Consider the following 16,511-nt stretch of genomic DNA (forward strand, 5'->3'; position numbering starts at 1 on the left):
AAACATCCTAATAATAATGCTTGTAAATGTGTTAACTAAGTAATTTAATAAACCTTATTAGACTTATTGTACTAATAAATGTCTTACTAACACCCCATAAATTCATTTATAATGTTTGTTAATGTGTTAACAAAGCTTGTTAAGGAATCTTAATATAAAGTGTTACCCTATTTTGCAGTTTTTACCTATCGCTGGTTATTTTTAGAACTCAATTTCTGCGATAAACAATAAACATAACACTCACATATTCTTTATTCACAGCAAACATAGTTGGATTGTCTTACATTAACGGTAATTTATGGTTTTAAAGAAACAAAAAACATATTTAAAGAAGGAAAAAATACCAATTAAGAAACCACAACACAGAAGATAAACAACTGTTTACTTTTTAAAGGCAGTTTTCTATGGAGTAGATCTGCAGCTTAATCTAAGAAAGAAAAAGGAAATTGATATGTTGTTTTAAAATCAAATAAGATTAAAATAAAAGATAGATAACAATATGAAACAAATTATTTAAGCAAATGAATCCATAAAACATCAGAATGAATAAAAATTAAATGAAACAAATTTAACTTTTTAAATACACTTTTATTATTCATGCTAAATTTCAATTAAATGTTTGTTTTTGCAGAACTTTAGCAAACCAAATAGAGACAAACAGGATACGAGTCAGGGTAAGTCAGGGCTGCACGGTGGGGCAGTGGTTAGCGCTCTTTCCTCGCAGGTTCAAGTCCCGGCTGGGGACCTAAACCAGAACATCAATGGGGGACCTTTCTGTGTGGAGTTTGCATGTTTCCCCGTGGGTTTCCTCTCCCGGGACTCTGGCTTCCTCCCACCGTCCAAAACATGCTTCATAGGTTAATTGGTTAATCTAGATTGTCCCTAGGTGTGTGATTGTGGATGCTCTACACTGCGAAAGACTGGTGACCTCTTCAGGGTGCCCCCTGCCTTCACCCGCAAGTGGCCGGGATAGGCTCCAGCAGCCGAAAGGGAATAAACGGAAGAAGATGAATGAATGAAGGATACAAGTCAATTCATTTGTTTAATTGCACATGAATACAAATATTTTATTAAATCATCTAAAATAACGTGATCTACACAGAATCTGTGCTGTCTAATATAAAATGTTTTATTATTGTACACCAACCTTATGTTGTGTTGTTTTAATGGCTAATATTCTGTTCTGAGAGGAAACCAGTGAAGGACACATGTCTGAATCCCTTCCACTCTTCAGTCACTGTTTGGCTCCTGCCGAAGCTCCTCTCGCCGTTCCTTCACTCCTCAGCGGAGTAAATAAAACCTCCACCCATTACTGAGCAGCGTTTCAGCTGTCAAACACTGCTCTGCTTCCCCGACTGCAGCCACCAGAATCAGCAGAAAATGCCTTCATGCACGCTCCGTCCCGGCCTTCTGCGGAACGTGTCGGCTTCTGGGGATTTCTGCTAAATGGAATTTTTTTTAAAGGCTTTTGCCAGATTCCAGCTGACTCTGTCGGCATGGCGGCGACACGCACACACAGCTCCACATGCAGCGTGTGGCCCTCGCTGTGGCGCACAGGTAAAAGCACGGCAGGGGACACATTTGATTTGCAAATGAACGACACAAAAGAAGACACACAAACACAGGTGTGTTTGTTCCCAGCAGGGGGTGATTTGCAACTGAAAAGGTGTGCTGAACCGGCAAAGATTAGTTAAAATGCTTCCGCAGAAAAGGAAAATTGTACAAAAATTCTGCCCAACGTATCTTATATTCACTTTTCCAGTCAATGCCAACACTCAGATTGTGCACAAGGTCATCTCTGATTACACTAGTGCGTGTGCACTCATGTGTGTGCGTCTGATTTCAGAGCAACAAGCGCTGACAGGAATCCACAGCTTAAATGTCACCGCCGGCAGATGCTCCACTCCAGCATGTTTCAGTCTGAAGTCTTGCGTGTGTTTGCATGCTCCACTGCGCGTTCGTGTGCTCTCATGACCTGTGGCGTCACCTCCCTACCTCTGTCTGTCTGACCAGGAAGTCGCCGCCCTCCCCAACAGACCCAGCGCCACTCTGTCCGAACCATCCACACGTCCGACCATGGCCTCACCTCCAGACGCCGCTCTCTGTGAGTATACTTGTTTTTATGTGGGGGTAAAAGTCACAAAAGGAAGCGCACAAGTTTTGCTTCCCTCCACAAAGCCCTGATGCAATAAGGTTTGTTGCAATATGTGGCAGGGGAGCCTGATTTCATCACGGTTACTCCATCCTTTTCAGCCCGAGTCCACGGGATGCTTGATGCAGTGTTCGGTCCCATTTGTCGTGCGAGATAAACATTTTTGCAGAGAGCAGCTTTTCAAAACGAGATGGTTTCATTCCCAGATAAGGATGCCTTCCTGGCAGCCTGGTTAATGGCGAGCTAGTGGCTGCGCTTCCATTATTGTGATAGCACTCCTATGGTAGTTACCTCCACTTTGTTGTCCAGCCGTGGCGATAACACTAATGCACACATGGGGGGCTTGTAGTGCGAGGTGCGGGGCCTTCTATTTTATGTTGGTTTTTTTCCCCTGTTTGGCAGAGGCTAAAAAGTCACATAGCAGATGTTTACACGCTGGCCTCAAAGACAGATGATCCGGAGAAAAGGAAGCGCAACAAAAGTTCCAAAATGGAAACACTAAGAGACAAAAAAAAAAAATTCTGCAAAATCTCCAATGAAAACTCCACAAAAACAGAGCATTGGTCCACGTTATGTGGACAGTCTAAAGTCCTGTTTGTATTTGTGGAGGTGGGAAGATAACTAAATAAATATTCTTGCTAAATACGGCAAACTTCTGTTCAGGAGAGACGGAAAGTTTCATCGCTCTCTCTAAATTCTAATGTAAAAAAAACCAACATATATATATATATTTTCATTATAGTAGGTCTGATTGGTCAGTTTTTAAATCGAATAACTTGAAATAAAAAAAGAAACATTAAAAAAAGTTAGGATTACCAAAATAATGAAAAAGTAGCAGAGCAAAAATAGTTAATCTGAAAAATGTAATGACTGAGGACAAGACCCTTCTATCTACTTACCTGTGTGGCCACAAGGGGGCCTGGGTCCGGGTCTCCCTGTGCTTGTCCCCAACCCGGATAAAACACAAGGTTGTGTCAGGAAGGGCATCAGGCATAAAACTCTCTACCAAACCAGATATGCAAATAAGTGAAACCTGATTTGCTGTGGTGACCTAAAGGGATATGCCGAAAGGTTAACATAACAGAGTCATAGCTGTTTATTTCTCTATAGAAGGATTTTGGCTTCTTGGAACAAGCAGGTGGTTCTCATAAACAGTCAACAGTCGAAACCCACAACTTTGAATGAAGCCTCACTGAAACCAAACTCCGACTGAAATGTTCCTTTTTGTAAGAAAAATCATCATCAATTTCTTTGCATTTTTCTTTGACATAAATCTTAATCACCAGAGACGTCATCACTAACATTTAAATAACATTAATGTTCCGTCACTCTTTCACCGTGCAAAGCCGCTTTTGTCAGCAACTGAATCGGCTGCGCTGATTGCGTAATACATACGCTGGAATTAGATTAATTGCGTAAACGGTTGACGAATTATGGTAGTCAAGAGAATGCCGACACTGGAGCAGAAGTTCGGGTTTTAAAACATGTATCTGTCTCTAACTAGTTGCACATTGTTCTCCTTTTTGCACTTTCATTGTTCCCCCATGTTACTGCATTGTATTTAAAAAACAATGTGATTATTAAAATAGAGAAGATGAACAGATGGAGAAACAATTTGAGAGTTTCATGCATACACAAGCTCATAAACTCATCCGTGTTCGCAGACACGCATCACTCTGGAATCTTGCATCAAGCTCTTGTGTTTCCCCACATGCCACTAAATCACTGCCTCGCGTCTAAACTTAGAGCCTGTTGATGATCCGCGGCGTTGTCCTGACAGAGCGACTTCTTTTGTGCCGGCTGACGCGTTCGACTGCGAAAAACAGAGCGCTAACTGGCATGTTAGGTGACTGACAGCAGAAGCAAGAGGATGTAAGAGGGTGCAGAAGCTGCTCCCTGTAAAAGCCACAGTGTTTAAATAAAGCCCAGCAGTGGAGTAGCTGCACTTTAAAAAGATGCAAAGCTCAAATCTAAATCCCAGCTCGGTGGCTTTTTTTTTGTTGTTTTTCACAACAGGCATCAGTGTTTGCATGTTTCCCTTCGTGTTGCAACATAATAACCACCATGAAGCTGTGGCTGCCTTTGTGGTACACACAACCCCTTTATTTCTCGCAACAGTGGAAGTATTCATTGCTATTGTTTATGCAAATGCCATATATTTATGGATAATTAAACTTGTCTGACAAGCTTCATCCAAGATCATCTTTCAGTGTTTGAGTGGATTTCACCGAAATACTGTTTTTGTTTTCATTAATCACCTCACAGATTGGCCTGCCAAATGATGATGTCTTTATAATATCAGCCAGAGAAGAAAAAAAAGAAGATTTTTCTAAATGTTAATTTCATATTTGGTGTTCTTACAGGCTGTTACCGAAAAGCAAATGATCTCTTAACACATGAGTGGCTTTTGGAGATTGGCAGTGAAAGTTTAATTGTGTGGCATTCTCAATGTGCTTCTCCCTCTTTTAAACAACCCAATGTACTGTCAATGTCATGAAAGTTAATAATAAAATATATATATAATATAAAATAACATTGGGAAATACAACATTGACTATTACATCAAGTATGACAATGAGAACAAATTCTTCTACGGTCACAAATACACTTGCGATGAATAAGCATCAGCAGAATCTGCCGCCGCCCGATTAAAAAAAAAAAACATTGGCATGGTCATGAATGTAGCCGTCAGGGGTCGTTCAGGCGGATTGCTGGCCAGCAGCAGGTCTGATTGTCTCCACATCAAGTGTCACCAGCCGCCAGCCTCCTGGGGGTACATAAGTTGTCCATAGACTGTCCGAGCTACACTGCACTGCAACCACGGCCTTACCCGACAACTTCTTCTTCTTCGCCCGTCTTGTGTGTGTTGCTCTTTTTCTATGAGTAGTGCATCAAGCACAATGTTATGTCTTCTTCGTATTCTTCCCAGGATCAAGCGTAATTCGTCAATACGCAGGTGTCGGCGTCACTGTGATGCTATCAACGCCAGGATGAGCTTCGTGCAGCACCAATGCCGTCTCCCCATTTACATGCAGGTCCCACCTTGGCTTGGATTGGATATTGCCGGGCCCTCAGCCCACATCAACAGCTCTTTTCGAGTGCCCACGCTGCTACCGCACAATTTCTAACAGTCAGACGATGGCAGTGGGATGACAGGACGGGGCCAATGGAGTGGCAATCTGAAATCGTACAATCGGACGGTTTTGGGGACCTTGGACAGCCTCCAATCAATCAATTGCTTCCTCTCTGCCACCCGCCTGTCACTAGACAGCCACCATGCAAGCTTAAAAAATGCCTGGGTGCCCACTCACCGATGTAAAAAAAAAATCGTCCGGTCACAAATTGTATCTTTTTCGCAAAACCTCCACAAGCGACTGCCGCCTCCCGATAACAAGAAGCCGCTTCGCCACCTGCCGATTTTACTGAAAAACCTGACATGAGACTGTAGTTTTAAATACAAACATAGCCAAAATGCTACTTTTACTTTGCAAACAGCAGCAAGTTCATCACTTCAAGCCAAAAATACAACCATTTAACAATTTAAGCAATCATTTGAGAAATGTTGTTTTAAAAAAATGGGATCAAGGCTAGTATCGCTCTGGTCTACGACAACAAACGGCCTCGTGAGAACAAAGAAAAGGATATTGGAATACCACAATTGGTGAAACAAATGATCTCCACAGGCAATTTTGACTATATTCTGATTATGTTATTGCTAAATTGAACCCAAAAGAATACAAAAATGATCAAACAGGGTCAGCATTAGTGTAAATGGGTTATAGCAGTTTTCTACCTTTGTAGAAGGCCCACACACACGCACATACACCCACAGTCAAGCAAACAAACACACTGATGGCTTTCCAGCATCATGCTATCCTATAATACAAATGATGCTAACATGGGGTGGGTGTGGTGCAGAGGTAGAGCGGTCAACCTCTTACCTGGAGATCGCTTGTTCAGTTCCCGCCTTGCCCGCCCATTTGTGGAAGTGTCTTTGGGTAGGACACTAAACTCCTGATGGTTACAGGTTGGCTCCAGTGAATGCCTGTCCAAAGATTATTTTGAAAAATGTGCTAGAGAGGACAAGATTGAGATAAAGATGAGAAAATGCACCAATTCGTTTCAGGTAACTGTATTGGATGATCAACAAATGTCATTCGTTTCTTGCTTTTTCTGCCTTTTCAAAATCAATCAATGAACAGTTTGTCTTTTGAGACACTTTAGACGTGCGAGTGCATATCCTGCAGGGAAATTAGGAACCCCTGCTCAGGTTTTGTGATCTTTTGTGGACTCAATTGGGAATAAAAGTTCTTGCAAGCTGTTGCTACCCAGTTAGTCACTACACTTTGAGTGAAACGGCGTCGTTTTAGCCGTACTTCTCCCATTTTGGTAACAAGCATTAACAGAATGGATGCTGCAGGTAGAAATCAGACACAAAATGTTGCCATGGTCACTGTGTAGACAGTGTCTGGTGGGGCTAATTGGACTCACTGGGGAGTTTAGTACTGAAACCGTGAAGTTGGAAAACGCTCATCTCTGGTAATAATGTGTTCTCATTAACAAAAAATAAAAAGGAATGTGTTTTTTTTTTGCCAATGATTTATAATTACGTTTGTTGACTTAACATTCTTATTTTAATGAATTAAAAACAGACTTTTACTGCCTCGCTTCCACTTGCTGGTTTTCTTGAAGGATTTTTACTTTTTTCTACTGCCTATCTGTAAGAGCCTGTGTATTTTAATAGACATATGTAGGATTCTTTGACAAAATCTCATTAAAAAAAAAGCCCTTTTCTGCAAAACAAAAGTCAGTTGCCAAGCTGGTAGAGTTTTATATTTTTATCCCTTTCGTCAAGTAATTTTCTAGGTCAAATGCAGAAAGGGTTTAGTGTTCTTCAGCTAAATTTTTAATCTTAAAAATAGTTTTGAGCTGGCGTCTTTGTACGAGCAAAGATAATCAATTACTTTCGATTAGCGCAGCCTCATCCAATCTAGACGGGGATAATCACTGTTAGAACAGCAAAAAAAAAAAATCTCTATTGGAGACTTGGTTTAACGAATTAAAGCGGCAACTTTTCTGCAGTTCTTGAATATCTGAGTTCCTCGTTTGACTGCAAGCTTAGGAAAATCTGCAAAGTGAGTCTGAACTTCAGTTTGAGGATATTCACAGGCTTTCTTCATTTGGTATTCTTTAAGAGTATGTTTATTTTCCATTTCAGGAGCAGGAAATCCATGTGCAATTGCAGTGGGATTATCAGCAGAGTGCAGCTTCTCCACAAGCCTGATAACCCCAGCTTTTTTCCCCCCGTCGATGTGCCGCCACGGGTCCCTCAAAGGGGTGGGCTCCTGCAAAGCACCTTCTGCTTGTGAGACTGGCAAACAGTCAGGGCCACAATTCATTAACACCAGAGAATAGAAATGGAGTTATTTGTGTGGGGTGTCGCAGGCTAGATGTTGGTGGCGACAGGAGAAATATGTGTTGAAGTGGACTGAAACAAAGGCAGAGGGGTTAATCAGACCCCAGAGAAAGGACCTCTGCAATCGCCTAAAGCAATCTGTACCCCAGCATAAAGAGAAACAGAAAGAACAGCTATAAGAGATGATTTTGATGGTTAACACTTTTTTCTTTGTGCTCCGTCCTTTTGGGGTTTTTTGAACTGCAGCCTCTGCTTTGAGCAGCCTCCCATTGTGTTCACCACAAAGCCTGTTGGTGAGTCGGAGGAGCTCTCTTTGAAAAGCCGCTGAGACATCACGGACGGAGATGGTTTAAAGAGGGAGCAGAGGTTTTACCTTTTCAGAAAAAGAAACTTTCATTTTGTCAAATCATTCAGCACTTTAAAAAATACTTAAGGCTGAGTAGTTTATGCAAGCACTGTTGACCCCGAAAAAGGGTTCTCCCACTACAGTCACACACTTGCACAGTTCTTTTGTGCAACACCTCTCCGACCGTACAGATTTCTGCCGTCTCCATGGCAACGTTTAGCATTTCTTTGTACAGTATGCCCTCATCTGCATTCCATTAGAAAAACTTTGTTTTGCTTTGCCGACAAGAAGTGAAACTTCAATTCTAAGCCTGGAGTTCATGGTGGTTTGTACTGGAAGCCTCCTGATATCTACAAGTGTTATCTTCCATACGACCAATCCATCCATGTTTTAAACCTGTTTGTTCCAGTACAGGGTTATGGGGTTGCTGGAGCCTATCCCTGCTGCTTTCTAGTGAAAGCGGGGTACATCTCACACACACATTCATGCCTAAGGGGCAATTAACCAATGAACCTACAGATATCTCCACACAAAAGGTCACCAGGTGACCGCTACACCACTGTGCAGCCCCTTTGGAAAAACTTTGGAAGTCTCAAGGCTGCAGGAGCTGCTGTACATGTGACTCATTCGAGTCGTCCAGTTGGAAGTTGATCGCCATTTGCTGCGGCGCTAAAGTCCTTAACCGCTGCTAATTTACACAAAGATGATCAAGTAGACAGGAAGTCTTTGAAGTGAAGGAAAGCCAAATCCATTTAGTCCCAAAAGATCTTGCTTGATTTTCAAAATAAAAGACAAAGTGCATGTTTCCCATGTGAACTTGCAATCTTTTAGGTTTTGCCAAACAGATAGCACTCGGAGCTACTGTGCGTTTGCGACTCGCCTGGTTGAGAATGGAGGAAAAGTTCTCTGCAAATGCAAACTACGTGTTTGGGCCCTTAACCCTTTAACGCCTGAGCTTTTGCTCTAGTGCTAACATTCTTTGAATTGCCCTTCAACCATTCGTGCAATCAACATTATTCCAACGGATTCTGAAACTTTTTACCGCAGGGACGTTTTTACACGATCAATCCAAAACAGCCGATTCTGATGAGTAAAGAAGCAGCTTTGTGTCAATATGTTTTGCAGTGTTGCATGGCGGCGCTTACTTACTTAGAGTTTAATTGATTAAATGGTCAAAGAGTTACAGTAGTTCAAAGGGCGTGTATCATTTTGCCGTCACCAGCGACATCTCCTGTGTTAAAGGGTTAAGAATCCTAACAAAAAAACCTTTGGTTTAGATTTATTGAACAACCTTTTCACATAAAGTTGAATTACTATTTAGTATTAGCATTGCATTAAAAGGTTCTCTGATCGGTAATACCAATAAAGTAACTAAAATAATTTCATTAATCAGATTGGAGTTTTTCATGAACACACTATACTAGATATGGTATAAATGAAATGGTACAAGGTGACTTGATAAAGGTCATTGTCAAGGTAGAGTTAATACAAATTGATTCAATTGCATCCGAATAATGACCAATCAGTTGAACTTTTTTCTTTTCTTACTTATATTCGTTGCTTTCTTTGTATAGCGAGACAGCCTTGGTTGCAAATCTGCACTTTAATTAACCTAATCTAATTTCATGAAACAGTGTTCTGTCTCTTTAAATATTTATTCACTTTGATTGGCTTGAATCCCTTCCCTTAAACTGGTCAGTCCCTGTCTATAGGCATTGAGCTCAATGTGTGCTCAGTCATGAAATACCATGATATTTAGGCTACTAACAAGAAGTGACTGCAAAATGCCAAAAACGTCCCCGTTCCCTTCTGTGTAAAGACGGTGTGTTTGTGTCTCATCTACTTGACTGGGTCCATAAGACCGCTATGACTTAAGCTTCAAGGAATGCAGGGTACCTCTATGCTTGACACTAAAAAAAGCCGAGCCACCTCCGTTTACCCTCCTCCCCAAAGTCCGTCCTCCCCTTTTTTTATGAAGGGGGCTTCTAAAATAAAGTCAGCTGTCACCGGATGACGGGGCCCCACTGTGCTGGAGCTGGACTCCAAGCCTCACCGTCTGTCCAGGACTCGGAATCCGGGCGACTTCACCCGTTTCATTGATTCCTCAGGTCCTTTCCTGCTTCACCGGATTCTATTATTGTTTTGACTTAAAGGGCAAACTATTCGGAAGGTAAGCACAAATTGACTGTCAGCTCTTTTACAGAGACGGTGGAAGACAAATTCCAAGTGGTCGATGGGAGTTTAGTTGATAACGATGTCGGTGCATGTGCTCTGGCAGCACGACAGATAAAGTGGAACGATGGCGTTCAGCTGACTCGGGCTTTTTACCGATTCAGTCGAGATGTTACAGAGCGCCACCGCCATCCCACAAGGATTTGCGCCTCGTCATAAAACATGCATGGGCCCTTCCTGTTTTCTTTCCACCACCAGAAGCGGCAGCCTGATCTGGAAGATTCTGAGGGCGAAGCAAATCGAAGACAAAGTGCTTAGCTTTGCACAAGGAAGCACTCCAGGGCAATCTACTCTGCTTGTAAAGAAGTTATTTTGATAGATTTGACAGCTTAATTATTGTGCCTGTTTTACTTTGTCGGTGTGGAAGAAATCACCCACCACGGCTGACATTTCAATTAGTGTAGGTCGCTGTGGCTCTCCTGTCAAACCTCGCCAGGCGGAAGCTTTGGTATGTAAGTACTAAACAGAAAATTGGGTGGCTGGAGGCTCCTGCGGCAAAACCAGGGCTGGAGAAGGAGGTGACGCCTCTGTGATTAAAGGACGGCCTCTGTCCGTCACGAATTTACGATGTCGGAATTTCTTCTCTCGAACCCTGAAATTACTCCATTATTTTTTTTATTTAATCCCTCCCCTCCTCCTCCTCCTCCTCCTCCCCAACCTCGCGAACCCTCTACTCGGGCCAGCCGAGCCGGCCCACAGCTCCGCTCAATATAGCCGCTGAGTCGTTCAGACTGCCAGCAGAGTGGCCTCCCCCGCTGACTTATTCTGCCCTCTTCCACTTCTATTAGCCGGTGTCATCATTTGTGCAGCAGCTGTGGCATTGAAAGGGTATAAACCTCTCAGAGAAGAGGAAAATAATAGCCAGTGTGGAGGTAAATACTCCCCAGAAAAGCTGTGGAGAAGGTGGATGTCGTACCCCCCAAACTGCAGAAACTCCGTCCTTATTATCCTGGAGCATCTCCAGCGTTAAGGAAGTGTTTCAGAGTTATCACTCCCGCTAATTAAACATCCGTTGGAGCCAGGATTAAATAATGGCACCGCTGGGAAATTTCCTGTCCCGCACATCCAGTCTAGACGCCTCCAGCAGATGAAGCTCCCTGTTACGGGGGAACATGACGCTGCAGACGGTTTATAAAAAGGCCTGGTTTATTTTTTTCCTCTGGTCAGCCTTCCACTCCCCCGGCTCCATGCCTGCTTACCTCACCTTCATGCTATGGCAGCTTTGCATGTGACCCATCTCTCAGAAAAGGAATCCAGAGAGCTGTTGTCATTGCGCTCAGGTGTCAGGACCGCTGTCCCTTCCACAGGTCCAGGACCATGACGTTAACGTTTATCTGGAATGACAAATGAGGGAATTATCCCTCTGTCATCAGGCCAGTATTATGATAGCCTCGAGTTTAGGATTTCATGCTCATATTTATAGGTCGCAGCGGATGCTGCTGTCTCTGACGGCCTCTTTCCTCCCAGCGATGGTTATTGCTTACACTAGCGTGCTGGGCGTAGCAGAAAACTAAAAGTAGCGGGGTGATACAATACGTTTGTCGCATGGCATTCAAGTTAAAGCTCAGTCACACCAGTAAGTGACAAAACGGCATTCTTTCATGTGTTGTTTCAGGTTGTGTAGCTGATGATTAACTGCCGTTTGGTTAATAAGTAATCGAGGCGCCAGCGATGAATCTAAAGTTAGAAAACCTTTAAGCTCAGCTGCTGCTGCAAGATAAGACTACAGTTCTTTTTTGTACCAGGACTTCTACCTTGCTGCGGATTTTGCAAATCTTATTTTAACCCAACAAAACCTGGTCATAGGGAATATTAAGTCTGTTCTTTTTCTGATTACCGGTACAGAAATTCGAAAATTCAGTGGAAAATTTGTGCTTTTATGAAAAAATTGATATATCATAGAAAAATGATGCATTCCATTGCCCAAGAGGCCAAAACATTTTGCAAAGTTAATCAAATGTAACAAAAGATGAATAGACAAACCCTGGAATGTTTAAAATGTTTTTTTTTTAAAACTAAAAGCCTCAAATTTGGAATGACAAACTGACTAAAGTTGACATTTCACTGAAAAAAAAAAACCAAGAAGGCCACAAAGGATAGCAAGCAATGAAGTCATGACAACAGACTTTAATTATTACAGTGTTCCCTCGCTATATCGCGGTTATTAGCCTTTCGCAGTCTTGAAGTTTCATCGTTTTTTCACCGTACAATTTGTCATGCTTTTATTTTTTCATTTTTTTATTACAGGACACTGTGTTCTGCGTCCCGATTGGCTGTTGACCTTGTCAATCAAAGTCCTCCATGCCGTGTCGACATTTGTCTTTGATTGCCCAGCACCTATTTTGACGTATTTTTTCATTTAAAAAAATAGGTATAAACTTTGAACGTTTAAACAAAAGAGAAAAGAGTAAAAAAGTCCATGTTTGTCTGAGAAAAGTGTGTAGTGAGGTTATGAGCCTTAAAAGATCTGTAATCATACTTCACATATTTTATCTATTGTGAGCCCACACATACATATATATACATGTATAAGTCCATATTTTACAAAATACACAAAATTGACTCATCAATTCCTAAAAAGCTACAATTACACTTTAAATCCATGTGGTTTATTAGCCTTTGTGCTTTCCTATGGGGTCCAGATGACCCGATCCTTACATTGACGTATTCTCCCTACCATGACAAAGGTGGATAAAGGATTTCATGTAATCCATGGAAACTAATGAAGATCACAAATCATTGAAGAAAAAAGGTTCAGAGCACTGTCTAGTGGGTCTAGATGACCCAACTCCACATGTTAAAGTGCCTAGGATCAGGGAATCATTTCCGAAACTTAAACAACAAAATCAAATCAAATAAAAAAAAAAACTCAAAAAAAAAAAAAGGGCAAGAATCTTACAGTCAACAATTTTAATGTTTTTAGCTTTTCTTCTGTTTCATTTTAGAGTCAATAAGGTAAATTTACTTAACGTATGAAGCTCTAAAGTCCCCAATTGAAATATTTCACTCCAATTGGTCACATTCCAAGCAGGCAGAGATGAGTTAACACAGAACTTTCTAGAGAGACAGGTCAGACAAAACAAATATTCGTTAAAAAGAGATCAAGACATCAGGTTTACTGGTTTCCTCTCCTGTCTTTCTTCGTCTCGCTTCACACGCTCAAAGTTCTCGAGTCTCCCTGTTTTTGGCCTTTCAAACGCCCAGTCAGGGTTGAATTTCTCTTGGATGGCTTGTTGTTTTTGACAGCGGGCCAAAAAGCTGATGCCCAATTTGCGGTCTTAGTGGGTTTAAAAATGGTCACCAGTGCCGCCCTGTTCCTCTATATATAGTTTTACTGTAGCTTTAGTTGGCGTCCAGTTACTCTCTGACGACTTCAGTGTGATTTCAACTCTTGTTAAGGCCGTTGGTAGTATTCCGCTAAATAAAATAAAATAAAAACACGTTTCTCAAAAAACGATGTTGATGTAAAGTTTACGTATCCTTTTCTAGCTGTTCCAAGTGATTAGGAGAAAAAAAGTGTCTTTAATTGGGACTAGTTGTTTCTCTTTGAGTATCCAAACTGAGCCTTAAATACTGTCTACCGCAGATATAAATGCCGTTAAAAATTAGTGCCACTTTCTCCCTTTTGACGAGACTGAAATGATCCACAGATATCCTCCAAATGGACACTAAAGAACAGGAGCTTCTTTCTTTACAGCCAAGCATCGACTCCGTGTAATTTATGAAGCACTAAATCCGGCCAGTTTACTACGACGGCTCCAAGGGGACCTTCATCTGATCCCAGTGCTTTTAAGATGCAGCAGCAACATCAACTAGGACTCATAAATGTATTTTCTCTGAAACCCAACATACAGCAGATCACATGCGTGTGGAGAAAAAAAAAAAACACGCAAGCAGCGTCGAGGCCTCGGAAATGTCAAAAGGATGACGGCGAGAGCGTACAGTGAAGAGGAACGGTTGCTATTTAAGGTCCTCCTGCAACCTACGGTGTTGTTACCCGGAGAGGGAAAAACACGCCAGGAGCTAAGCGGTCCGGCGTGGGTGTGTGTGGAGCTTCAAAAGAGCCTTTTTTGTTGCCTAATGATGCTTTGTAGCACAAAGAAGTCAAATGTAAAAACCCATGGTGTTCGGTAATTGGTCGTCCACAGGGATATGCAGAACAATGAGGGGAGAACCTGGAGCGGTTCTCCCAGATTGATGGGTTTTTCGTGTTGGAATTCGAGTTTGCCTCTAGCTTTTTCTTGGAAAAATATGTGCAGTATCAGATTTTTTCCTCCTAAAACTCAGATTCAAAGCAGAAAAGAAACCTTTTTCATATGAGTTAAGACTGTTTTGTATGTAAGCTGTTCTGATCTAATCGGCCCCCGGTACCAAAAAGCCTCTCCTAAGCTCAATTACTAAAATGGCAGGCATCCTTCACCAAAAGGAGTGAATGAGTTGGTGAATCAGTGAACGCCAATCTTCCTTAAACTCCCCTCTCTTTGTGTGCGAAGCTGCAGGCAGCAGAAGCAGATCCAGGTCAGGACATCCTGAGGAGAAGGCCGCAGGCGGTGAGGACCAGGAGGCCGAGCAGGTGTCGGTGAAGGAGAGACTGGCCATGTATCAGGCTGCCGTGTCCAGCAAAGAAAGCAGCGCGTCCTCCTCCGCTGTGGTGAGACTTAAACTCACAGAGAGATGGGGGGGGGGGGGTGCAGAGGTCGTTCAGACCAGATCATCACCAAAAAAAGCTGGATTTCACTGCATGACACTTGTCCAAAAATGTCTTCATAAAGACACAAATGATGAGGAGAGATAAGGTTTATTTATTTAGAACAGCTCCACAAAAGCATTGGTAAACACGTCTCCATGTCCGGGTTCATGAGATCATTTTTCTTTTTAAAAAAATGTCCTGAATAAAGTTCCGGAGGACAGTCAGACTCTCCTCCATGTTGGTTTTGCACTCCACCTGCTGTTCTGGTTCGCCAAAGCTCCGATACGGAACTCTAACAGCGCCTGACAGTAAAAAATGCAGCGCAGGACCTCTCACCACATCTTTACGTTGACATAACATTAAAATGGACGTTTGATGTGAATGTGGAATAAGAGAGAGTAAAAGAACAACACACTTATTAGTTCATGCGTCTATATTGAGCAAAAATGTCTGGAGATTTCAATCAAAATTCTTCTACTTTTGTTCTGATTGTATTATTGATCAATTTCTATTTTTTGGGGATTAAAAACCTCATACCATCGTGATCTGAAAAGCTCTTGATCTCACACACATTCAAGTGGGATTTTTATTTTCAACGGCAATTGTAAAGATTTTCATGTTTCGCCAGTTGTTTTTTGGGATTATAAATAGAATTTTAAAACAGACATCAATTTAAACTGATCTTCTGTGGACAGTTGGTAACAAGATACATTATAGTTTTAGCTCACCAGCCTGACAAACTAGGAATGGGATGTTAAAATCGCCTGAATGTGTCTGTTTTAATTCAGAAATTTTGAAGACAATTGGAAATCTGTCAAATAAACAAAAACTTTTAAATAGTCACAAGGTGCTAAAAAAAATGCTTACATTTAATTTGAGGCGTTTCATTTAAATTATGGGGAAATATCTTTGCATTTTTTGGTTAAAATGATTACAAAAAAAAACAAAGAAATTTCCTTAAAGGCACATATGAAGCTGTTTGTGTTGCCTGGATTTTGTGGAGTCTCCCAAATGCTTCCAAACTGTTCCAAACTATTTCAGGGAATCGCGATGCACTTTTGCAACATGCGTGTGAACATCAACCAAACTTTTGTCTAATATTTTTATGGCTTAAACAGCGTTTATGAAAAGGAGTTGGTAAAAAAAGCAAAAAAACAATTCCAAGCATTTTCTCCTAAATTCATCTCAAACATCTCCAAAGCCGATTCGGAGCAAAAACTCTAAAATAGGAGATAAATAACATCCAGACCTAATATCCTTTTTCTTTTTTAAAGAAATTAAAAATATTTGGTTTTTATGCACATTTTAGAGTATAATGTGGTGTGAGATAGGTTCATACTTTGGGAAATGAAACATGCATATAGTCCTGTTTTATTGTTTTTCATTCACATTAGATGTATTGTATCAAAAATAAAACAGCAGGCTTTGTGACAGAAACTAAAAACATTTAATAAATAAACTGAAATATGACAAAATGTTGGAGCAAACAGATCAAAAAGGTAACAGCAGATGACATGAACAGCAGTCACTGAAATAGACTGAAGGTGATTGACACAAATGAAAACAGCTGTGGATGATCAACGCGAACCTGGAGTGATTGACAGAAACACAACTCAAAACATCACCAAAAAAATAAAAATAAATCAACAACTGAAGAACCAAACTAAAGCACAAA

The 16,511-nt window shown here is 41.4% G+C and overlaps 1 protein-coding gene across 2 annotated transcripts in view; it reads left to right on the forward strand.

Annotated features, from left to right (window-relative positions):
* Window positions 1-1,830: 1,830 nt before the first annotated feature.
* The window catches only part of LOC101170330 (xin actin-binding repeat-containing protein 2), a 36,712-nt gene continuing 22,031 nt past the window's right edge, over window positions 1,831-16,511 (forward strand). The window contains exons 1-2 of one of the 2 annotated variants that reach the window (XM_023965335.1): window positions 1,831-2,104; window positions 14,640-14,797. In XM_023965335.1, the coding sequence (XP_023821103.1) occupies window positions 2,077-2,104; window positions 14,640-14,797 (186 nt within the window). In that variant the 5' untranslated portion in view covers window positions 1,831-2,076. Of the gene's footprint in view, window positions 2,105-9,923; window positions 10,085-14,639; window positions 14,798-16,511 lie in introns of those variants that run through there. The other variant, XM_023965344.1, reaches the window with a different exon arrangement.

This window comes from Oryzias latipes, chromosome 2 (assembly GCF_002234675.1).
Source record: "Oryzias latipes chromosome 2, ASM223467v1".
Taxonomy (NCBI): domain Eukaryota; kingdom Metazoa; phylum Chordata; class Actinopteri; order Beloniformes; family Adrianichthyidae; genus Oryzias; species Oryzias latipes.